The 24971-nt window shown below is 56.5% G+C and overlaps 1 protein-coding gene across 1 annotated transcript in view; it reads right to left on the bottom strand.

The window, feature by feature from the left end:
• NEMP1 (nuclear envelope integral membrane protein 1) overlaps window positions 1-24971 on the bottom strand; it is a 613931-nt gene that overhangs the window by 296225 nt on the left and 292735 nt on the right. The window contains exon 5 of the mRNA XM_086959963.1: window positions 9341-9434. Within this exon, the coding sequence (XP_086816089.1) occupies window positions 9341-9434 (94 nt within the window). The remainder of the gene's footprint in view (window positions 1-9340; window positions 9435-24971) is intronic.

The following is a 24971-nucleotide window of genomic DNA, read 5'->3' on the forward strand; positions in this document are numbered from 1 at the left end:
GACGCTGGTAATGACAAAGATCAGGCAGGAGACGAGTAATGACATGGAAGACAAAGGAAGCAAAACTTGTTCTTATGTCTAGGAGCTGAGTGGAAAGGCAATTGATGGGAAATGTGACATACTGTATCTCGGCATTAGGCGATACAATGCACCATACTCCATAGAGTGTACGCTAAGGGGTAAAAGGCGACGTGCGTGCGGTTTTTCATATTTTAATTAGTGGAAAGTGCAACCGTGGAGCATGACTTAGCATGTTTTTCTATGGGAGGGAATGTAAAAGGAAAGTGAATGCTATTGCTGGACCACCAATGGGTAGAATCGGATAGGAAACATTTAAGAATTAACTACAATAAACAATGTGTCAAAGAAAGATCAGGAGGGAGTTGATCCCCACCAGTGACAAACATGCATTCTACTATACTCAGTCTGCAGGCTGGGAAAATTCTGCTGGACCAGTATTATGTCTAATACATCAGCCATCAGACTACAGGCGGATTTGGCTTAAGTGGTGAATAGCAATTGCCTTGCGCACTGTCCTGTGTGTGTTCTGTCACCGCCTTTAGTATCTTCTACTTATCATGATGAATTCAATGATTTTTGTCTTGGTTTCGGGACCCCCTTGCTTGTGTTTCAGAATTCCTCTGGACAAGAGGGTTCACCTCCGCAGCCGAGAAACCGGGAGGGCTTTGTGAAGTGTCCATGGCTACATCATGTAGTCCATTAAAGGCCTGTCAGTTCAACTGGATCAAGAAGATTCTCGACTTTTCATCCACTCAACATGCATGCCGGTTCGAATAGTTCAAATTTGATGTCCCATTTACAAAGGAGTGGTCACCAGGAGAGAAAAGCCTTTCTACGATCACTTGTCTCCTTAGAAAAGCCTGTTGTCACCTTATCTTGGTTTCATCAAAATCATAGGGTAAGTGAGCTCTTGCTGCTGTCAAGATCAGTCGAGCCTGCTCGAGCCAGAAGAAGCAGGCAATAATAGGCGTTGGTCCAGGTGAGGCAGAGGCTCACCTCTGTCTTATTCTAAACATTCTTTGCATCACCAACAGTGGTAAAAAGTCAATCCCCAGGAGGATTGGCTAACAGTCACTAAGAAAGCCTCTAACATCTGTGCCTTTTGCAGTTTCAGGGATCCCAAAGAAGCATACATTATCCCTACAGGTTCAGTCTTCAAGGTCCACAACTTTGTTGTGCAATGTGCACATTTCCAGGTCCCTATCTAGTAGGAGCTGGACCGTGGATTCAAGAGAGGACATGTGGAAATCCAACTTTGCCACCTTGTCATTGAAACTGGAGATCTCAGCATAAATTGACTTTGCCTCACTGGTGATGTCAGTAATTTTCACATCCATCGTCCCCAGTCTATAACACACCTAAGTTCTCTTCGAGGATCAGGTCCATTGTGGCCTTCGAAGATCCTTGCAGAGGGGAAAAAGGTTTGGGAGACCACCTCTGTGATTAGCAGCTGCCTCCTCAATTTCCTGGATGCCATCCTGGGCCAGAGAGCAATTGATTCTTGACACCAGATAATAACCAAATGTTAACAGTTTGTATCCCCTCTACTCGAAGGAGGACATTAGGGGATGTCAATTTAGTGCAAGTCTCTCTGGAGGAGCCTACCCATGCCAGAAAGGGTGCAGACTTGCGATGGACCAGGATACCATGGCTTTTTGGAAATACCATGGGCCTTCTAGAAAGGAGCAGATTATGCAGCATTATGAGCGAGAGGAAGGCTGCATCCAGCTGCAAGCACTCAATTCCAAAACGTTGCCTCAGGTATGAACTGCTGTTGATATGGTAGTCCTTTCAGAGACCTACATGTTAAAGTGGTGGACTAGTTGTGCCAGGCAGCCCAAGTTGCCTATTACACGTAGGGAGAATATAACAAGCATTTGCAATGCAATGGTCTCGGCATCATTAAAGGTAGAGCTATTGGCATTGCTCATGACATTTCTTTTTTTTTCTTTAAATCAAAAATAAATGGCCATTGTCATTAACATTGCCAATACACAGCACTCTGCACTCAACAGCGCACTCTGCACTCTGCACTCTGCACTCTGCACTCACCACTCTGCACTCACCACTCTGCACTCACCACTCTGCACTCACCACTCTGCACTCACCACTCTGCACTCTGCACTCACCACTCTGCACTCACCACCACCAAGCATTGACAAACCCAATACCTTATGTAGACGAGACCTATTGGCTTTTCCAATGCTTGTTTTTAACTCTGTGGTCGCGTCCTTCTGAATATGTTAAAATATAAACGTTCACATTCTATCGCACGTTGGCTTGAGGGCTGTTGGAATTCACTGTATGCTTTAATCCAAAATGTTGATGCGGGTTAAGCATTGACAAACCCAATACCTTATGTAGACGAGACCTATTGGCTTTTCCAATGCTTGTTTTTAACTCTGTGGTCGCGTCCTTCTGAATATGTTAAAATATAAACGTTCACATTCTATCGCACGTTGGCTTGAGGGCTGTTGGAATTCACTGTATGCTTTAATCCAAAATGTTGATGCGGGTTCAACGAGAGAGAGACAGAATTTGGCAGTACGGCAAGCGATTTTCTTGCATGAGTTCAATCAATGGGTGATGTAAACAAAGCGTCTTTCATCATTGAACTCGCGGCCGCCCCGGAAGTCAGGCACGGTCGCCTGTGACGGGGGCGGGGCCACGTTCACACCGGAAGAGGAGGCAGGCGGAGTCGTAGCGTCTCGCGGCCCGGGGCTCCTGTGAGCGGTGTAGAGCCCCGGGGCCGCGCCAGCAGGAGGTTGGGCGCCGCGTGCTGAGGTAAGGTAAGTTCTGGAGCGCGATTGGTGCACTTGTGTGTGTGTATGCTCGTGTGTGTGTGTGTATGTATGTGCGCGACGGTGACGGCGGGGGAGGGGGGTCTGGAGCGCGATTGGTGCACTTGTGTGTGTGTATGGTCGTGTGTGTGTGTGTATGTATGTGCGTGACGGCGGGGGAGGGGGAGGTGGGGCCTCGGTGCACTTGTGTGTGTGCGCGCGCGTGAGTATGAGTCAGGGGTGGTGTCTCTGTATGTATGTATGTGCGTGCGTGCATGGGCGCGTGTGTGTGTGTATGCGCATGCGTGTGTGTGTTGTGCTTGCGCCTCCCAGGAGACAGCGCCTGGCCACAGCGCGCGTTCCAGTTACAAAAGGATGCGCGTGACCTGGACTGTCTCCTGGGACTGCTACTCGCTGACATAAGATCTCGGCGGAGACGCGCTTACGCGCGTCTTTTAGCCGAGACCTAAAAATGGACACGTCTGGCCTCTAGTGTGCTGAAAGTTGCAATCTGTCCTCTGGTTCTGAGTTCTCACTCAGTTGGGGACCAGCTACACAAGACAAGGGTGATGTGTGGGCGCGATTGGTTCCTTTGTGCGCTCACCTGCTCAGCTATTACAGATTCTAGCTCATTGAGGAGAGGCTTTGAAGCAATAAGTTGTTGAATAGTATGATTGACTCTCTCTTTCTAGCTCTTGGGGACAGCAATTTACTGCTACTACTGGCTTCTTCATTGCAACTTCGAGATGAAGAAAAAGTTCTCTGCAGGTTTCCTCTCAAAACTCTGGGCTATGGATATTCAAAGATGCAACAGTTCCATCAATGTCAGGGCCCTCCACAGAAATTGCACTGCACCACTCATGGGCCAACTGACAGCCCGTCAGGATAGCCTGTAGAGGTGAGGCGATTCCTGGGGCTGAAAGCAACTGTTAACATCAGGAGGACATAAATATATAGACGTTTTTGCAACCACAGTTGTCCAGCTGGTTTGTTAATAAAGGAGAAATATATATATTTTGGCTCCCCCTAATGGTTAATTAAAATATTTACACTGCTATCTAAGGTGCTAAAACGCTGCTGCTCCTGGACATCAGCTGTAAAATGACCTGAAACGTGAAGTAGGCATAATTTCCATCATTATAACTGTCATGCTCCCCCAGCTCTTCTGGTTTGCTTGATTTTTTTTTTTTTTTTTTTTTTTTTTTTAAGACGTTTATTAATGTTCAAAGGTGCAGTACAAATAGCAAAGCCTACAACCCTGCGGGCCGGCTGCAAATGAACGGTGAATCGTGAGGTTGTAGGTCAGCATAAGTGGGCGTGTCATTGCGCCCCTTGTGTCCCCGGTGCACTAGGACGTAGATAAGATAGTCACATTACCATAAGACAAGAAAGGAAAAGTCCTTAAATGACGTCTTATTTTTCATTTTTTCTAGAGCTGAGCCTTGAAATCGGCACACTAAACAAAACAATTCGTATCAGTATGTCTCAATGTACCTATCGCGGCTTCACCACTTGAAGTCCGTCCCATTTGCACGGTGTTAGTAGGAGCCACCTCTAAGCGGTGTGTTGTTTGCCGATGCTGTTACAGTACAACTGATGGTCAGAGGTGTGTACGCGCAAGTGTGCTCGAACTGAGAGTGGGACAGACCCTGTGGGCCGTGGTGTTTCGCCGGTCGCCGGCCTTGTTAGTGGAGCATGTGGCAGTCAGGTGGTGTAGCCTCGCGGTCGGTGTAGCAATCGGCGTCTATGCCTGCAGTCACCGTCTGGAGCGCCACCGGCGGCTTCTACCCACCTCAACATGGGGGGTTGGAGAGGCCACCGTCCGTGAGCAGGGGTCCGATACTGTAAACATATAAACCTATACGTGTAAGTGGGTGGGGGGGGAGGGGGGGGTGGAGTGTGCTTGTGGGGGCGATGCCGGTAACTCTGTGCTTGGGGCGCGCTGCTGGGCAATGGCCGCTGGTGGGCACCCGTGTGGGCGTCGGGTTGTGTCTGAGGCCTACGCGCTGGTTGATTCTTGTCTGTGCCGGGGGGGGGGGGGGGGGGGGGGGGGGGGCCCGCATGCGGTGACCCCTGCGATAGAGCATTAGCCTCTGTGACCCACCTCCGGTGTCGCTTATTCTACGTGAGTCCTCTGATAGTGCCCTCCCCCTGCAGGGACCCCAGGATACCATCCCAGAGCTGTGCTATCGGGAACTGCCGCAGGCCCGCTATTTCTTCCCGGTGGAGCGCCGTGCCTTCCGCCCTGGCCCAGTTTGTAAAGAATGTAAACCAGTGTTTCGGGGTAGGCGGTTCCCGCCGTTTCCAGTGCCGTGTAAGCAGTCGTTTGGCCGTGATGAGGCCCAGATCCCAGAATCGTGCCTGTGTTTTGTTCATCTTGGTTCTTTTATAGAGTCCGAGAATGCACGCCTCCCACGTGTCCGGCAGACCCGGGCCCGTGCTGTGGTTCAGGAGTGAGATCACCTCCCCCCAGTACGCGGTCAGGGTTGGGCAGTGCCAAAGCATGTGCAGGATATCTGCGCCCAGCAGGTCACATCTGGGACAAACGGCCGTGTCAATCGCGAAGTATCTGTTTATCCTATCCGGCGTTAGGTATGCCTGGTGCAATATGTACAGTTGGATGATACGGAAGCGGGAATTGCGGGGGACGTTCACGGGGCTAGCTAGTACTAGGTTCCACTCCTTATCCGTCCAATCCCTCCCTCGGTGCGCCGCCCATTTTGCCCTAATCTGCTGTGTGGGTTGTTGCGTGTGGATGAGAAGCGCCTGTGCTAACCAATGCGTGATGTGCGAGCCTCTGCCCATTACATGCAGATATTGGATCAGGTGGTGCATTGGCGGCTCATCCTGGATGTCACCCCAGGAGTCAGTGTATGCCCGCAGTACCGACCCATGGAGTAGGAACTGCCCGGCCGGGAGTCCCGTAGTGTCAGATAATTCCGCAAACGGGAGCAGGGCCCCGTCGGCATACAGGTCACCCATGGTCTCTACTCCAGCCGTGATCCAGTGGTCCAGATTCCGCGGCGTAACCATCCCGCTCCTCCTGGGGGTGCCCAACAGTGGGAGAGCGGGAGCATATGGTCTGGTAGTGTGTGTCAGCTTCAGGCTGCGGAGGAAACATTTGCGGGCCACGGCCATATGCAGGGGCAGAGGACGGGGTCCCTTGGTCAATGGGTGAAACAGGGCGCAGGTCTGGGGGTGAGTCCACTGGTAGTCCGCAGTGGCCGTATCATCCAGATGCGTGTCGCTGAGCCAGTACGTCACCCATTGGAGCTGCGCGGCCAGGTAGTACAACTCCATGTTGGGGACGGCCAATCCTCCCTCCGCAGTCGGGGAGTACAGTTTAGCCAGCGCCACTCGAGGTCGTCCCGCGTTCCAGATCAAACCGCGAAGCATTGATTCCAGGTCGCGGAATATCCGCGCGGGGACATACGTGGGGATATTCGCGAAGTGATATAGCAGCCTAGGGAGCACTATCATTTTAGAAAGCTATTCGGCTGGGCACGTTCAGTGGCAGGGTTTTCCAGAAGGACATCTGGGCTCGCAGAGAGGAAATGGCGCGCACCAGGTTGCCCTCTAGTACGTCCTGTGGGTCTCTATAGATGTGAAGCCCTAGGTATTTAAACGTAGTCGGGTACCAAGCGAGCCTGGCCCCTCCAAGATGCACATCGCATTCCTCCTGATCGCGGCTGAACGAGTATACCCCGGACTTGGCCCAGTTGACCCTGAGGCCCGAGACCTCTGCGAAGGTCTGAAAGATGTCCGATAGCTCGGCAGGCACCGCGGTGAGGTCCCGCACATAAAGCAGCAGGTCGTCTGCGTAGAGTGAGATTATGTGCGTTCCGTCAGCCAGTGGGATCCCCCACTCCGCTCCTTTGTCCCGTAGCAGAGCCGCCAGCGGTTCAATGGCTAGGGAGAAGAGGAGGGGCGACAAGGGGCAGCCATGCCTGGTGCCCCTGCGCACCCCGATCTTCTCCGACAGCAGCCCACCAGTCCTCACCCGGACACTGGGTCTCTGGTAGATCAGTCCGACCATGTCAGCAAATGCATCTCCCACTTCAAGCCTGTCCAGCACTGCTCCCAGGTATGGCCATTCTACTGAATCGAAGGCCTTCTCCAGGTCCAAGACCAGGCACCCCGATCTAGGCCAATTTGTCAGAGCCGCTTCCTGAACCCGGAAGAGGCGGCGTAGGTTACGAGACGTGCTCCGCGCCGGCATGAAGCCGTTTTGATCGGCATGTACCAAAGTTGGTGCCTCTAGGGCCAGGCGGCGGGCCAGGAGAGAGGTGAAGATTTTGTAATCAGTATTCAGCATGGCCAACGGCCTATAGGACCCCACGAGTGCGCCATCCCTGCCCGGCTTCAGCAGCGAGACCAGGTTTGCCTCGTTAAGCGAGTCTGGGAGTGCTGATTCCTCCATGGCAGTGTTGTACAATTTGAGCAACTCCGGAACTAGCGTGTCTGAACACGCCTTAAAGAATTCGGCGGGTAGTCCATCCGGGCCAGGGGATTTGCCGTTGGACAGAGCGAAAATGGCCTCGCGTATTTCTTCCGGGGAGAATGGCGCCCCCAGGGCGTCTTGCTGCGAGCCTATGAGGGAGGGCAGCGGGATGTCCGCCAGGTATTCTGCTATGTGGGCCGCGGGTACTCTCAGTTGCGATTTGTATAGGGCCCGATAGTGGCCCACAAACGCTTGGTGTATCCTGATTTGGGTGTACACTAGCTCTCCCTCAGCCGTGCGGATGGCGGAGATGGGCTCCGTTTGCTCCTCCTGCCGGACTAACCAGGCCAATAGTCTACCGGGCTTGTCACTGTGTTGGTGCACTCGCGCCGAATGTGCCGCGAAGTTGACGTGCCGCAGCCGTTCCAGTAGCGCTTCGTGCTCCGCCCGGGTCGCCTGCAGCTGGTCACCTGCACCTCCCACCGCCTCTTGCTCCCCGCCGAGCAGGTCCGCTTCCACCCTGCGCAAGTCCTCCTCCAGCTTCCACCGTATGCTCCCCTGAGTGCTCAAACAATGCCCCCGTACCACCACCTTGAATGCGTCCCACTCTATTCTCGGGGAGGATGCTGTATCTGAATTGTCAGCAAAGTATTGCGCTACGCAGGCCTGCAGGGAGTCTCTAAAGGGGCCATCCAGCAGTAATGCAGGTTGCAATCGCCACGTGGGAATTGGTGGGCGCGGGTGTTCCCAGGCCATGTGCAGTGTATGGGGGTTGTGATCCGAATGTGTCCTACCCAGGTATTGAGAGTCAGTGATATGGGGCAACAGTTCCGTTGATACCATGTATCTGTCGAGGCGAACGTGTAACGTATGTGCTCCCGAGAAATATGAGTACACCCTAGTGTCCGGATTGTGCGCACGCCATGCATCTTTCAGATCCCACTGTGCCGCCCACTGTGTAAGTGCCCTCGTGGCCCCCTGGGATGACGCCTCTGGCCTTGGCGGGGCCGAGCGGTCCAGCACTGGGTCTAGTACTGTGTTGTAGTCGCCTCCCAGGATCCATGGGACGCCGTGCCAGGGTGCTATTTTCTCTGAGATGCGCGCCAGGAAGGTGCCCTGGTTTGCTTGATAATGTCAGATTGCAGAGGCTGAGAGCGGGCTATCGATGCACCTGCACCGAGTGGTCTGACAGTTAATGTTAGTTACAATATAAGTCTGACTTCCTGCCACGACGACGGAAGACCTAGCCAGTTATATTTTCTTATGAAGCCCTACTTATTCCTTCCATTGGGATATGTAACCTGGCAATCACAGAGACCAAAGTATGGCAGTATCTGTGTTTTTCTCCCCAGGGTCTTCCGGAACAACTGAGCTCCATCTCGGGCAGCCATCATTGGCAGTGGCCAGCGCGCGCCCCACCATGTGATCGTTCCAATGCCTTCCAAAAGCCAGGTCAAGTTCAAATGTAAGCTCATGAAACCTGAGATTCCATTGCAATGTAGGGTTAGCCTACTCTATTTCCACAATGAACACTCAAAATGTGTTCTGATCAAAAGCCCTACGGTTTCCCACAATCATTTCCGCTCTGAATATATCATAAGAAGAAAATGACACTTTGCTACGCAAGCAATTTAAGTCAAATTCTGGAATCATCACACTGTCCGCCTTGAAAGTGAAATCATTAAAACATGACTCTTCCCAGAACAGGAAAACTCTCAGAACCTACCATCCACCAACTGCAAGGCAGCACACAGCCACCAAATGTCTTGTGTGTCTCCATGCAAAATAATAGTATTGATAGAACTTCAATTTTCACAAGCAACCAAACAAGCACAAATCACCTTGAGGGAACAGAGTTTGTCAAATACACAATTAGAGAAAGAAATTAGACATTCAAAACGTGAGACTTTTCAAAGTCTGAGAGTGCTCTGGGCTTTGAGGAATCTCAGTCTATTCTGATTTCTGTAATGTTTAGCACAGTCAATACATCAGTGTACATTAATTTTAGATACAAAAAAACATTATGTGCCAATTCCACTATTTCAACTAAGACTTCAATTCTAAACTAGAGCACAGTTTAGCATTTGCACAATCTTACCTTGGGCATCAGCTTTGATAGCATGAAGATTAAGATAAGCAAGGAAGCCACCATTCCAACACTCATCCCTGTGGAGTAGTAGAACAGCTGACTCCTGCAAAGAATCAGCAAAATGTTATGTATAATCCGACTTTTCATTTTTTACTGGAAATAGCTGAAATCCCAGTCAATGAAAATCCCTTTCTATTTACCGGTTTCAGAGCAACATGTCATTTTGCTACAAACTAAGATTGTTGTCTTTGCTCACTCGTTATTAAAAACAGGCATTTAGCACAACAAGTTTAAAACTTTACAAAAGTTATTTTTACGTTTATGTTGCTTTAAGGTTTGACTGGCCTATACAATGCAGAAAACAAATGTGCCTTGCATATTACTCATACAACAGTTACATCTCTACATGTCCAAAAGGTTGTTCCTTAGTCAATTGAATTGTGACAAGATACACAATATAAATTAACCACACTGACTGGTCATGTTAGTGTGTTGAAAAACACTGAGAACGGGACTTTAATACATTGTTGTGTTTCCAAAAAAGTGTGGCTCGATATGTTGTGTTGGACAGGCCACATGAGGGGCCGCTCTCCCCCGGCCCAACCAGGCCTGAGTCCAGTCACGCACGTACCACACACTACCATTGCACGTCCTCCGTCCCCTCAGGGACCCCTGTCCTCGAGCATAGTGACCTCGTGGGTCCGATCCACTGCCGGCCCACGCGCCCAGCCTGGGGCGCCATCTTGGACACTCCACCACGAGGCCGCCTGGCCCCCGATCGACCTCAACCCTGGGCCTGGCCGGCCTCAGACATTCCGGCACCACCCTCCACCCAGGAGGTAAGCGGGCTACTTGGCAAGTCAATAGGAGAAAGAGGTGCCGATGGCTCTCCCCCGCCAAGTGCCGCTCGCCCATCGCCTCCCCAGGCGCTGGCTCCACCCCCCTGCTGGGTGTCTGGACTCCCTCATCCCAGACCTCCCGACCTCCAAGTGCGAGGGTCCGGACATCAAAACTCGCCAGCCCTATAACAGGGGCAGCTCCAGAGCAGGAAGGCAGTTGTATCTTGGAGTCGAGAGACGTAAAGAGGAACTCATCCTTGACGGACTACTGGCGCTGCCGTAGCTCTGTCTTGTGCACCATCGTCCTGCCTGTTGGCGCTGCCACAGCCTTCGCAACCTTCACATCCTTCGTCGTCGTCGGGACCTGCTGGCGTGGCCGCGGACCGTTGTAATCGTCATCTTCACCGGGACCTGCAGGCTCCGCCGCGGACCGTCGTCTTCCTTCGTCCATCTCGGGACCTGCCTGGCTCCGCCGCGGCCCGATCATCTAAGAACGCCGAGCTCGAGGATTGAGAGCTATTTTCCACTCATTGGTAACAAAGACTGTCCCGCTACCCCTTTCCCAAGCCAGAGACTAGAACCGAGGGGACCCCTGAGTCCAGACCTCCTTGTATCATATCATCGTAACCTAAGAATTGCCTATAAAGTCTCGTTAACCTTCAATCTTGTGTGGTGTCCGTCTGTGGGGGGGAAGTTACTTGTCTGTACAGTCGTTGGAGACGGCTCTCCCCGGAGACCTCTCCCCTTATCCTCGGCCGACCCTCCCGGTCCGTCTAACATTGGTGGCCAGCGGCGCGATTCGAATCACCGCATAACGTACAGAGAGTAGCTCACCCCACGACGAAATCACAATGACAACTAAAGAAAGCGGATCAACCGAGAAATTCCAAATGGAGAAACTGGAAGAGTACAGCCATCGTGAACTAAAACAATTCTGCATCGAACTGGGTATCGCTACCACCGGACTAAGCACCAAAGACGATTTCAAGCATGCCCTAGAATCTTGGGCAGAGACCGGGGCTGCCGGAACCCCCGATCAAAGCACCGCAGAAAAAACCACCACGGCCCCTGAAGGGCAAAGAACGGGTCTCTCGCAAGACGAGATCCAGGAAAGAGAAAGAACCCGACTACACGAGCTAGAAATGGCCCGACTCAAGATGGACATTGAACTCAAGCTGGCCGAACAAAAAATCAACTTAGAGCACCTGCGTCTCCGAGAAGAAAGAGGAGAAACAGAGACAAAGGGAGCTCGAGGAAAAGAAACTGGCGTACGAACACGAACGAAACCTAGCCGAGATCAACCTGCGCAAGCAGAATAAAGAAGCAGGGGTGCCCGAGCGACCCCACACCTCAGGGGCCCCAGAGAAAAAGGTACACATCCCCAAGGATGTTGTCCGAGAATATTTCCGAGAGGACGACATCCAGCAATGGTTTAAGGCCTATGAAATCGCGATGACTGCACACCGGATCGATAGAAGCGATTGGGGAGCCGGTCTATGGGGGAGATTCCTCAATGAAGGCCGCGACACCCTGCTACAGCTCCCGGACCACCAGATGACCTCCTATGACCATATGAAAGCGGCACTCCTCACCCGCTATGGCCTCACACCCGAGATGTACCGTCAGAGGTTCCGAGACTGCACCCGCATCCCGGGTACAACTTGGGTGGACTATGTAACCTACTTCAGCCGAGCTTTCGAGGGCTGGATCAGAGGAAGCAACGTCACGACCTACGAACAACTGTTCAATCTGATGGTATGGGAGCATCTGTCGAACAATTGCTTCATTGAACTCCGCCAGCACCTCCTCGACAGCAAGTTAACAGATCCCCGGCAGCTCGCAGCAGAAGCTGACCGGTGGGAGATCACCAGAGTAGGCCGGAATGGGTTCTACGAACAGAACCGGAACAACAATGGTCAGCACCGACCCAGAGGAGGAGGAGGGGGCCAAGGGCGAGGAAAAGACAACGCTCCGACCGCCCCCGCAACCAGCACCACCCCCCCGGCCAACCGGGGCAGCACCCCGGCGCGACCGGGGTACAGAGCCAATGTCACGTGTCACCGATGCCAACGAGTCGGCCACTACGCAAACGACCCAAACTGCCCGCAGTACCAGAGCCCAAGACCCCGCCAAGTGGCCGCCGCGGCCCTAGGAGAAGAACAGATCTCCGAGGAGCAGGAAGAATACGAACAAGAGCATCAGGAGTGGGAGCCAGCCGCCATGGCCCTAGCATGCTTAGGGGGAAAAGACATGGTCCCGCGGGTCCCCCTACCCGCTAACACCCAGAAGTACAGCCAATGGGTGAACATCAATGGACGCCGGGCCGAAGCCCTTCGTGACACCGGGGCCAGTGTAACAGCAGTCCGCTGTCACCTGGTGACCCCAGAACAGTATCTACCGAACATTCTCTGCCCTGTACGATCAGCCGATAACTCGGAAAGTTTGTGTCGGATGGCCTGCGTCCCTTTCGAATGGGGAGGGGTCTCCGGCATGTTGAAAGTAACAGTCCGAGACGACGCCCCCGTAGACTGCCTCCTTGGAAATGACCTGGAAAGCTCTCCGTGGGCAGCCGTGGAGCGAAGAGAACACCTGGGGATGTTAGGCGTCCCAGACTGGGCGTGCGTCACCACCCGGTCCATGGCCGCCCGTGGCAACCACCGCCCAGAAGAACCCGAATGGCCGGCGCCACCGCCTCCGGTCGCCCCAGCCGAAACCACCGACCATGACATCCCCCTCGAACCCGCTCAATCCCCCGACCTCGCTAACCTCGACCAGTGGCCTCAAGAGGGAGGGCCCACGCAAGAACAATTTCGCCAAGAACAGAAGACCTGTCCCTCCCTCGAGGGACTCCGCCAGCAAGCGCTCGCCCAAAGCGCAGGGGATACCCCCGGAACTCATTGGGTCTACTGGGACAATGATCTGCTGTACAGCGAGCAAAGAATCGCCGAGCTGGGGGCCAACAGAGTATTAGTGGTGCCCCTCCGTTTTAGAGACTTTCTGCTAAACCTGGCCCACGATGTCCCCCTGGCAGGGCACCTGGGACAGGATAAAACCTACAGTCGCCTAGTGACCCACTTCTTCTGGCCGAAAATGAGGAACGATGTGCACCAGCATTGCCGATCTTGCCCCACGTGCCAAGCCAGTGGAAAGAGCGGCCGCAAACTAAAGGCCCCCCTGCAACCTTTCCCTGTGGTCACTACCCCATTTGAGAGGGTCGGAATAGACATTGTGGGGCCCCTGGACCCGCGCACAAAACAAGGCCATCGATTCATCTTGGTGCTAGTAGACCACGCCACCCGCTACCCTGAGGCTGTTCCTCTGCGAACTGTGACAGCCCCGGTAGTCGGCCGGGCTCTGATGGGGATCTTCTCCCGTGTGGGCTTCCCCCGAGAAGTCGTCAGCGACAGAGGCACGAACTTTATCTCTAAATACATGAAATCCCTCTGGCAACAGTGCGGGGTCACCTACCGATTCACGACCCCCTATCACCCCCAAGGGAACGGACTTGTTGAGCGGTTCAACCGCACGCTAAAGGGGATGATCGGGGGGTTGGAAGAGCCCCTCCGTCGCCAGTGGGATGTGCTACTGCCGTGCCTCCTCTTCGCCTACCGAGAGGTCCCTCAGAAATCCCTGGGCTTCAGCCCATTTGAACTGCTATATGGACACCCAGTGCGGGGACCGCTCAGCCTAGTCAAAGAGGGCTGGGAGATGCCTCCGTTAAAAAACCCTCCAGATGTCTTCCGGTACCTCCTCACCCTCCGCAACCAGACCCGGCGGTTCAGAGAACTAGCGAGAGCCAACCTAGAGGCCAGTCAAGAGGACATGAAAAAATGGTATGACCAGAATGCCTCATCCATTGAATTCGAACCTGGCCAACAGGTATGGGTAATGTCCCCCACTGAGCCATGCGCCCTACAAGACAAATGGACGGGGCCCTTCAAAGTAATCGAGCGCAAGGGTCCTGCCACCTATCTCATCGACATGGAATCCTCCCGGAACCCCCTCCGGGTTCTCCACGCTAACAGACTAAAGCCCCACTTTGTGCGAACGGAGCTTAGCCTCCTGATGGCCACAGACAATGGGGTTGAAGAAGACTCCGAGCCTCTCCCTGACCTCCTCCGGACTCAAGAGCAAGACGGCTCCGTGGATGGGGTCCGGCTCTCGGAGGCCCTCACCAGAGAACAACGCCAAGAGTGTCAAGCCCTCCTGTCACAGTTCGCCAGCCTGTTCTCCCTCACCCCAGGGGTCACTTCCTGGTGTGTACACGATGTGGACACCGGGGACAGCCCCCCTATCCGCCACCGGGCCTACCGCGTACCAGATCGGGTACGGGCCTGCATCCAGGAGGAAGTAGCCAAGATGCTCACGCTCGGGGTCATCGAGCCCTCAGACAGTCCCTGGGCCAGCCCTGTCGTACTGGTCCCCAAAGCAGCTGCCCCCGGCACCACACCAGAACTCCGGTTCTGCGTCGACTACCGGGGCTTGAATGCAGTCACCCGAACAGACGCACATCCCATCCCCCGGGCAGATGAGCTAGTCGACCGAATGGGAGCTGCCCGCTACCTCAGCATCTTCGACCTGACAGCAGGCTATTGGCAGATCGGCCTCACACCCCGAGCGCAAGAACGGTCTGCCTTCTCCACCCCCGATGGCCATTACCATTTCACGGTCATGCCCTTCGGCATGAAGAATGCCCCAGCAACATTCCAACGACTCGTCAATCAGGTCCTGGCGGGGCTCGAAGGATTCAGCGCCGCCTACCTAGACGACATCGCTGTATACAGCCACCATTGGACCGAGCACCTCCACCACCTCCGAGCAGTGCTGCAAGCCCTTCAGCAAGCTGGCCTCACGATCAAGGCCAGCAAGTGCCAAATTGGGCAAGGGTCTGTAACCTACCTCGGACACCAGGTGGGAAGCGGCCTAGTGGCCCCTCTGCAGCTGAAAATTGCCGCCATCCAGGCCTGGCAGCCCCCCATCACCCAAACCGAGGTACGAGCCTTCCTGGGCCTCACGGGCTATTACCGAAGGTTCGTGAAAGACTATGGTACCATAGTGGGGCCCCTCACGGAACTCACGTCAAAGAATCAGCCCAAGAAAGTCAACTGGACCCCAGAGTGCCAAACTGCATTTGAACAATTGAAGGCCGCCATGTGCTCCGCCCCTGTGCTCCAGGCCCCAGACTACAGCCGGGAGTTCGTCGTCCAAACGGACGCCTCCGACCAGGGCATTGGGGCAGTCCTGTCTCAAATGAACACCGAAGGCGTTGATCAACCGGTGGCCTTCCTCAGCCGGAGACTCCTGCCACGGGAGCAACGCTGGAGCACCATAGAGAGGGAAGCCTTCGCTGTGGTATGGGCCCTCAAGAAGCTCCGGCCCTACCTTTTTGGCACCCACTTTCGGGTGCAGACCGACCACCGACCCCTGCAGTGGCTGATGCATATGCGGGGGGAAAACCCAAAGTTGCTACGCTGGTCCATCTCCTTGCAAGGCATGGACTTCACAGTCGAACACCGGCCTGGGCCAGATCACGCCAACGCGGATGGCCTGTCCCGGTTTTTCCGCCTCGACGAGTAGAGTCCCCAAGAGGATGGGTAACTCTCCCCGCCTTCAGCTGGGGGGGACGCATGTTGGACAGGCCACATGAGGGGCCGCTCTCCCCCGGCCCAACCAGGCCTGAGTCCAGTCACGCACGTACCACACACTACCATTGCACGTCCTCCGTCCCCTCAGGGACCCCTGTCCTCGAGCATAGTGACCTCGTGGGTCCGATCCACTGCCGGCCCACGCGCCCAGCCTGGGGCGCCATCTTGGACACTCCACCACGAGGCCGCCTGGCCCCCGATCGACCTCAACCCTGGGCCTGGCCGGCCTCAGACATTCCGGCACCACCCTCCACCCAGGAGGTAAGCGGGCTACTTGGCAAGTCAATAGGAGAAAGAGGTGCCGATGGCTCTCCCCCGCCAAGTGCCGCTCGCCCATCGCCTCCCCAGGCGCTGGCTCCACCCCCCTGCTGGGTGTCTGGACTCCCTCATCCCGGACCTCCCGACCTCCAAGTGCGAGGGTCCGGACATCAAAGCTCGCCAGCCCTATAACTGGGGCAGCTCCAGAGCAGGAAGGCAGTTGTATCTTGGAGTCGAGAGACGTAAAGAGGAACTCATCCTTGACGGACTACTGGCGCTGCCGTAGCTCTGTCTTGTGCACCATCGTCCTGCCTGTTGGCGCTGCCACAGCCTTCGCAACCTTCACATCCTTCGTCGTCGTCGGGACCTGCTGGCGTGGCCGCGGACCGTTGTAATCGTCATCTTCACCGGGACCTGCAGGCTCCGCCGCGGACCGTCGTCTTCCTTCGTCCATCTCGGGACCTGCCTGGCTCCGCCGCGGCCCGATCATCTAAGAACGCCGAGCTCGAGGATTGAGAGCTATTTTCCACTCATTGGTAACAAAGACTGTCCCGCTACCCCTTTCCCAAGCCAGAGACTAGAACCGAGGGGACCCCTGAGTCCAGACCTCCTTGTATCATATCATCGTAACCTAAGAATTGCCTATAAAGTCTCGTTAACCTTCAATCTTGTGTGGTGTCCGTCTGTGGGGGGGAAGTTACTTGTCTGTACAGTCGTTGGAGACGGCTCTCCCCGGAGACCTCTCCCCTTATCCTCGGCCGACCCTCCCGGTCCGTCTAACATGTTGATATTAAAAATGATGGCTTTATCTGAGTTTTAAAACAACTCCCTCTTTTTTTTATATAATTTTTCTAGCACGTTTTCGTACAAACGCTTCCTCTCTTTTGTGTAACTTCAGATACAACTTCACAAATACCCTTACCTATCCAACACCATTCAGAAAGATTTTTTTTCCCAGTCGCTGAAATATGGAAATTACAGCGTACAATAAAAAAAAGTAAAACTGCATGAATTTTATTTTATCTTTAGGATATTAAGACTATGTATACACTCCAGGCTGTAGGGCAATCACAATTGGGAGAATTATGCCGCTTTATTATAAAACCACACATGTTCACCTTATTAGGCCTCGCGTTGCGTACTGCGCACATGCGCAGTCGAGCTCGGAAGATTTTATGCTTTAGAATGTACTTCACTAGCAAGGGTTAAGACCCACCCCTCTTCTCTATCGGCTGGCCTCCTAAACGGTGGCCAGCCAGTGGAGAAGAGGTCGTAGTGACATTCTTTCTCTTTACGCCTAGTCCTTTTCAGACAAGGTTCCTTGACTTACTACTGAAGTAAAATGTTTCTTATCTTTTTTATGGGTCCAGATGGCCCCATAAAGAAGATAAGGAACCTTTTACCCCAGCAGGAAGTTGGGCCACCCAGGCTGCAAGGGACAGGGCTGAAAGAGAAATTCTCTCATCCTACTGGCCAAACATCTCAAAACAGCTTGCAAGGTTTATTTTGTCTTGCAAAGTGAAGTCTGGTTACTGACATGTATAATTATAACGTATAATATAGAAACGTGGTTGTTATACACTTGCGGGATACATAATTTTAATTAATTATATTATTTAGAATAGAACTATTAGATAGTTTTTATCATACCGTTTCAAATTAAAATTAGTTTGTTTTTCCTTAAATGTATTTTCCCTGTGCTATACAGAAAAGACCACCATTCAAATATGGCCATCATGTTTCCCATACACGGAATACAGTAGCCTTGCCCTCTTCCTGGTTTCGTTATTCCACAGTTGAGTCAGTATGCTACAGGACTCCATGACGTCTCTTTGTGACGTTGGATGCATGTTTGTGACGCACCTGCCTAGTGTAATTGGTTCTCGTTTGGCCCGGTTGCTTCAGAGGTGTTTACAGTCCCCTCTCCGGTGCCTGGAGTATGATGGCGGAAGGCGGTGGGCAGCAGTGGCCGGAATCCCTGGCATTTCATATGTTGTTTGCGGGACGAGGCCGGGAACCGGCAGCCCAGCAGACACCTGATTAGAAACTTGCTGCTCACTTTGGGAGGCGATCTGTGCGTGTGGGACGGAGAGCGCGGCGGGCTGCGTTGCTTGAGCTTGAAGAGGCTCACTGGGGAAGAGCCCGAGCTCTGTCGCTACCAGGTGAGGGCCCGCATCCGCATGTGAATGTTTCCACTGTCTCTACTGACATACGCCCAGAAGGTCTCAAAATATCCTAGTTTCAGTCTTCATTTTGGTAACAGGGACACTTTAATCTGCACTTTGCTTAAATATTCTTCAGTGCAAGCTGATTTCAACTGGAAGGTGAATTTGGAAAAGCATCTGTGTGCCATTAGTAAGATGCGCGGCTTACAAATCTGACAAGTTTACAGCATTCTTTGTCCAGGTAACCTGCAAATCATACATAGAGGCGGAGAAGCCGGAAAATTCGCAGAAAGAGGCGTGTCAGAGCAGAGTTAAAAGGTTGACTTCGCTCAGAGAGCTAAGCATGAGCCGGACCAACATACAGTCCGTGTGGCTCTGTGTGTAGGTGTGGCTCTGTGTGTAGGTGTGGCTGTGTGTGGGGGCGGCTGTGTGTGTGGGGAGGGTGGCTCTGTGTGTGTGTGGGGAGGGTGGCTCTGTGTGTGTGTGGGGAGGGTGGCTCTGTGTGTGTGTGGGGAGGGTGGCTCTGTGTGTGTGTGGGGAGGGTGGCTCTGTGTGTGTGTGTGTGGGGAGGGTGGCTCTGTGTGTGTGTGTGGGGAGGGTGGCTCTGTGTGTGTGTGTGGGGAGGGTGGCTCTGTGTGTGTGTGTGGGGAGGGTGGCTCTGTGTGTGTGTGTGGGGAGGGTGGCTCTGTGTGTGTGTGTGGGGAGGGTGGCTCTGTGTGTGTGTGTGGGGTGGGTGGCTCTGCGTCTGTGGGTGGCTCTGCGTCTGTGGGTGGCTCTGCGTCTGTGGGTGGCTCTGCGTCTGTGGGTGGCTCTGCGTCTGTGGGTGGCTCTGCGTCTGTGGGTGGCTCTGCGTCTGTGGGTGGCTCTGCGTCTGTGGGTGGCTCTGCGTCTGTGGGTGGCTCTGCGTCTGTGGGTGGCTCTGCGTCTGTGGGTGGCTCTGCGTCTGTGGGTGGCTCTGCGTCTGTGGGTGGCTCTGCGTCTGTGGGTGGCTCTGCGTCTGTGGGTGGCTCTGCGTCTGTGGGTGGCTCTGCGTCTGTGGGTGGCTCTGCGTGTGTGGGTGGCTCTGCGTGTGTGGGTGGCTCAGTGTGTGTGGGTGGCTCAGTGTGTGTGGGTGGCTCAGTGTGTGTGGGTGGCTCAGTGTGTGGGTGGCTCAGTGTGTGGGTGGCTCAGTGTGTGGGTGGCTCTGTGTGTGGGTGGCTCTGTGTGTGTGTGTGGGTGGCTCTGTGTGTGTGGGTGGGGGGCTCCCTCTGTGGGGGGCTGTGTGTGTGTGTGGGTGGCTCAGTGTGTGGGTGGCTCTGTGTGTGGGTGGCTCTGTGTGTGTGTGTGGGTGGCTCTGTGTGTGTGGGTGGGGGGCTCCCTCTGTGGGGGGCTGTGTGTGTGTGGGGGTGGCTCAATGTGTGTGTGTGTGTGTGGGGGTGGCTCAATGTGTGTGTGTGTGTGGGGGGGGTGGCTCAATGTGTGTGTGTGTGGGGGGGGGGTGGCTCTATGTGTGTGGGGGGGGTGGCTCTATGTGTGTGGGGGGGTGGCTCTATGTGTGTGGGGGGGTGGCTCTGTGTGGGTGGCTCTGTGTGGGTGGCTCTGTGAGTGTGTGGGGGGGTGGCTGTGTGTGTGGGGGGGGGGTGGCTCTGTCTGTGGGTGGCTATGCGTGTGGGTGGCTCTGTCTGTGGGTGGCTATGCGTGTGGGTGGCTCTGTGTGTGTGGGTGGGTGGGTGGCTCTGTGTGTGTGGGTGGGTGGCTCTGTGTGTGTGGGTGGGTGGCTCTGTGTGTGTGGGTGGGTGGCTCTGTGTGGGTGGGTGGCTCTGTGTTTGGCTCTGTGTGGGTGGGTGGCTCAGTCTGTGGGTGGCTCAGTCTGGGGGTGGCTCAGTCTGGGGGTGGCTCTGTGTGTGGGGGTGGCTCTGTGTGTGGGGGTGGCTCTGTGTGTGGGGGTGGCTCTGTGTGTGGGGGTGGCTCTGTGTGTGGGGGTGGCTCCGTGTGTGGGGGTGGCTCCGTGTGTGGGGGTGGCTCCGTGTGTGGGGGTGGCTCCGTGTGTGGGGGTGGCTCCGTGTGTGGGGGTGGCTCCGTGTGTGGGGGTGGCTCCGTGTGTGGGGGTGGCTCCGTGTGTGGGGGTGGCTCCGTGTGTGGGGGTGGCTCCGTGTGTGGGGGTGGCTCCGTGTGTGGGGGTGGCTCCGTGTGTGGGGGTGGCTCCGTGTGTGGGGGGGGGTGGCTCTATGTGTGTGTGGGGGGGGGGGGCTCTATGTGTGTGTGGGGGGGGGTGGCTCTATGTGTGTGGGGGGGTGGCTCTATGTGTGTGGGGGGGTGGCTCTGTGTGGGTGGCTCTGTGAGTGTGTGGGGGGGTGGCTGTGTGTGTAGAGGGGTGGCTGTGTGTGTGGGGGGGTGGCTCTGTCTGTGGGTGGCTATGCGTGTGGGTGGCTCTGTGTGTGTGGGTGGGTGGCTCTGTGTGTGTGGGTGGGTGGCTCTGTGTGGGTGGGTGGCTCTGTGTTTGGCTCTGTGTGGGTGGGAGGCTCAGTCTGTGGGTGGCTCAGTCTGGGGGTGGCTCAGTCTGGGGGTGGCTCAGTCTGGGGGTGGCTCAGTCTGGGGGTGGCTCAGTCTGGGGGTGGCTCAGTCTGGGGGTGGCTCAGTCTGGGGGTGGCTCAGTCTGGGGGTGGCTCAGTCTGGGGGTGGCTCAGTCTGGGGGTGGCTGTGTGTGGGTGGGTGGCTGTGTGTGGGTGGGTGGCTGTGTGTGGGTGGGTGGCTGTGTGTGGGTGGGTGGCTGTGTGTGGGTGGGTGGCTGTGTGTGGGTGGGTGGCTCTGTGTGTGGGTGGGTGGCTGTGTGTGTGGGTGGGTGGCTGTGTGTGGGTGGGTGGCTCTGTGTGTGGGTGGGTGGCTCTGTGTGTGGGTGGGTGGCTCTGTGTGTGGGTGGGTGGGTGGCTCTGTGTGTGTGTGGGTGGCTCTGTGTGTGTGGGTGGCTCTGTGTGTGTGGGTGGCTCTGTGTGTGTGTGGGGGGTGGCTCAATGTGTGTGTGTGGGGGGTGGCTCAATGTGTGTGTGTGGGGGGTGGCTCAATGTGTGTGTGGGGGGGTGGCTCAATGTGTGTGGGGGGGTGGCTCAATGTGTGTGGGGGGGGTGGCTCTATGTGTGTGGGGGGGGTGGCTCTATGTGTGTGGGGGGGTGGCTCTATGTGTGTGGGGGGGTGGCTCTATGTGTGTGGGGGGGTGGCTCTATGTGTGTGGGGGGGTGGCTCTATGTGTGTGGGGGGGTGGCTCTATGTGTGTGGGGGGGTGGCTCTATGTGTGTGGGGGGGTGGCTCTATGTGTGTGGGGGGGTGGCTCTATGTGTGTGGGGGGGTGGCTCTGTGTGTGGGGGGGTGGCTCTATGTGTGTGGGGGGGTGGCTCTATGTGTGTGGGGGGGTGGCTGTGTGTGTAGGGGGGTGGCTGTGTGTGTGGGGGGTGGCTCTGTCTGTGGGTGGCTATGCGTGTGGGTGGCTATGTGGGTGGGCGGCTCTGTGTGTGGGTGGGCGGCTGTGTGTGGGTGGGCGGCTGTGTGTGGGTGGGTGGCTGTGTGTGGGTGGGTGGCTGTGTGTGGGTGGGTGGGTGGCTGTGTGTGGGTGGGTGGGTGGCTGTGTGTGGGTGGGTGGCTGTGTGTGGGTGGGTGGCTGTGTGTGGGTGGGCGGCTGTGTGTGGGTGGGTGGCTGTGTGTGGGTGGGCGGCTGTGTGTGGGTGGGCGGCTGTGTGTGGGTGGGCGGCTGTGTGTGGGTGGGTGGCTGTGTGTGGGTGGGTGGCTGTGTGTGGGTGGGTGGCTGTGTGTGGGTGGGTGGCTGTGTGTGTGGGTTGGTGGCTGTGTGTGTGGGTTGGTGGCTGTGTGTGTGGGTTGGTGGCTGTGTGTGTGGGTTGGTGGCTGTGTGTGTGGGTTGGTGGCTGTGTGTGTGGGTTGGTGGCTGTGTGTGTGGGTTGGTGGCTGTGTGTGTGGGTTGGTGGCTGTGTGTGTGGGTTGGTGGCTGTGTGTGTGGGTTGGTGGCTGTGTGTGTGGGTTGGTGGCTGTGTGTGTGGGTTGGTGGCTGTGTGTGTGGGTTGGTGGCTCTGTGTGTGGGTTGGTGGCTCTGTGTGTGTGGGTGGCTCTGTGTGTGTGTGGGTTGCTCTGTTTGTGTGGGGGGTGGCTCTGTGTGTGTGGGGGGTGGCTCTGTGTGTGTGGGGGGTGGCTCTGTGTGTGTGGGGGGTGGCTCTGTGTGTGTGGGGGGTGGCTCTGTGTGTGTGGGGGGTGGCTCTGTGTGTGTGGGGGGTGGCTCTGTGTGTGTGGGGGGTGGCTCTGTGTGTGTGGGGGGTGGCTCTGTGTGTGTGGGGGGTGGCTCTGTGTGTGTGGGGGGTGGCTCTGTGTGTGTGGGGGGTGGCTCTGTGTGTGTGGGGGGTGGCTCTGTATGTGTGTGGGGGTGGCTCTATGTGTGTGGGGGTGGCTCTATGTGTGTGGGGGTGGCTCTATGTGTGTGTGGGGGGTGGCTCTATGTGTGTGTGGGGGGTGGCTCTATGTGTGTGTGGGGGGTGGCTCTATGTGTGTGTGGGGGGTGGCTCTATGTGTGTGTGGGGGGTGGCTCTATGTGTGTGTGGGGGGTGGCTCTGTGTGTGGGGGGTGGCTCTATGTGTGTGGGGGGTGGCTCTATGTGTGTTGGGGGTGGCTCTATGTGTGTGGGGGGTGGCTCTATGTGTGCGGGGGGGTGGTTCTGTGTGCGGGGGGGTGGTTCTGTGTGCGGGGGGGTGGCTCTGTGTGCGGGGGGGTGGCTCTGTGTGTGGGGGGGGTGGCTCTGTGTGTGGGGGGGTGGCTCTGTGTGTGGGGGGGTGGCTGTGTGTGTGGGGGGGGTGGCTGTGTGTGTGGGGGGTGGCTGTGTGTGTGGGGGGGTGGCTGTGTGTGGGGGGGGTGGCTGTGTGTGGGGGGGGTGGCTGTGTGTGGGGGGGTGGCTGTGTGTGGGGGGGGGTGGCTGTGTGTGTGGGGGGTGGCTGTGTGTGTGGGGGGGTGGCTGTGTGTGGGGGGTGGCTGTGTGTGGGGGGGGGTGGCTGTGTGTGTGGGGGGGGCTGTGTGTGTGGGTGGGTGGCTGTGTGTGGGGGGGTGGCTGTGTGTGGGGGGGTGGCTGTGTGTGGGTGGGCGGCTGTGTGTGGGTGGGTGGCTGTGTGTGGGTGGGTGGCTGTGTGTGGGTGGGTGGGTGGCTGTGTGTGGGTGGGTGGGTGGCTGTGTGTGGGTGGGTGGCTGTGTGTGGGTGGGTGGCTGTGTGTGGGTGGGTGGCTGTGTGTGTGGGTTGGTGGCTGTGTGTGTGGGTTGGTGGCTGTGTGTGTGGGTTGGTGGCTGTGTGTGTGGGTTGGTGGCTGTGTGTGTGGGTTGGTGGCTGTGTGTGTGGGTTGGTGGCTGTGTGTGTGGGTTGGTGGCTGTGTGTGTGGGTTGGTGGCTGTGTGTGTGGGTTGGTGGCTGTGTGTGTGGGTTGGTGGCTGTGTGTGTGGGTTGGTGGCTCTGTGTGTGTGGGTGGCTCTGTGTGTGTGTGGGTTGCTCTGTGTGTGTGGGGGGTGGCTCTGTTTGTGTGGGGGGTGGCTCTGTGTGTGTGGGGGGTGGCTCTGTGTGTGTGGGGGGTGGCTCTGTGTGTGTGGGGGGTGGCTCTGTGTGTGTGGGGGGTGGCTCTGTATGTGTGTGGGGGTGGCTCTATGTGTGTGGGGGTGGCTCTATGTGTGTGGGGGTGGCTCTATGTGTGTGTGGGGGGTGGCTCTATGTGTGTGTGGGGGGTGGCTCTATGTGTGTGTGGGGGGTGGCTCTATGTGTGTGTGGGGGGTGGCTCTATGTGTGTGTGGGGGGTGGCTCTATGTGTGTGTGGGGGGTGGCTCTATGTGTGTGTGGGGGGTGGCTCTATGTGTGTGGGGGGGGTGGCTCTGTGTGTGGGGGGTGGCTCTATGTGTGTGGGGGGTGGCTCTATGTGTGTTGGGGGTGGCTCTATGTGTGTGTGGGGGGTGGCTCTATGTGTGTGTGGGGGGTGGCTCTATGTGTGTGGGGGGGGTGGCTCTGTGTGTGGGGGGTGGCTCTATGTGTGTGGGGGGTGGCTCTATGTGTGTTGGGGGTGGCTCTATGTGTGTGGGGGGTGGCTCTATGTGTGCGGGGGGGTGGTTCTGTGTGCGGGGGGGTGGCTCTGTGTGCGGGGGGGTGGCTCTGTGTGCGGGGGGGTGGCTCTGTGTGTGGGGGGGGTGGCTCTGTGTGTGGGGGGGTGGCTGTGTGTGTGGGGGGGGTGGCTGTGTGTGTGGGGGGTGGCTGTGTGTGTGGGGGGGTGGCTGTGTGTGGGGGGGTGGCTGTGTGTGGGGGGGTGGCTGTGTGTGGGGGGGGGTGGCTGTGTGTGTGGGGGGTGGCTGTGTGTGTGGGGGGGTGGCTGTGTGTGGGGGGTGGCTGTGTGTGGGGGGGGGTGGCTGTGTGTGTGGGGGGGGCTGTGTGTGTGGGGGGGTGGCTGTGTGTGTGGGGGGGTGGCTGTGTGTGTGGGGGGGTGGCTGTGTGGGTGGGGGGGTGGCTGTGTCTGTGGGGGGGTGGCTGTGTCTGTGGGTGGCTCTGCGTGTGGGTGGCTCTGTGTGTGGCTCTGTGTGGGTGGGTGGCTCTGTGTGTGGGTGGCTCTGTGTGTGTGGGTGGCTGGCTGGTTCTGTGTGTGGGTGGGTGGCTGGCTCTGTGGGTGGGTGGCTCTGTGTGTGGGTGGGTGGCTGTGTGTGTGGCTCGGTGTTTGGCTCTGTGTGTGGGTGGGTGGCTC

The sequence above is a fragment of the Lissotriton vulgaris genome, chromosome 1_1 (genome assembly GCF_964263255.1).
Source record: "Lissotriton vulgaris chromosome 1_1, aLisVul1.2, whole genome shotgun sequence".
NCBI classification, from domain to species: Eukaryota; Metazoa; Chordata; class Amphibia; order Caudata; family Salamandridae; genus Lissotriton; species Lissotriton vulgaris.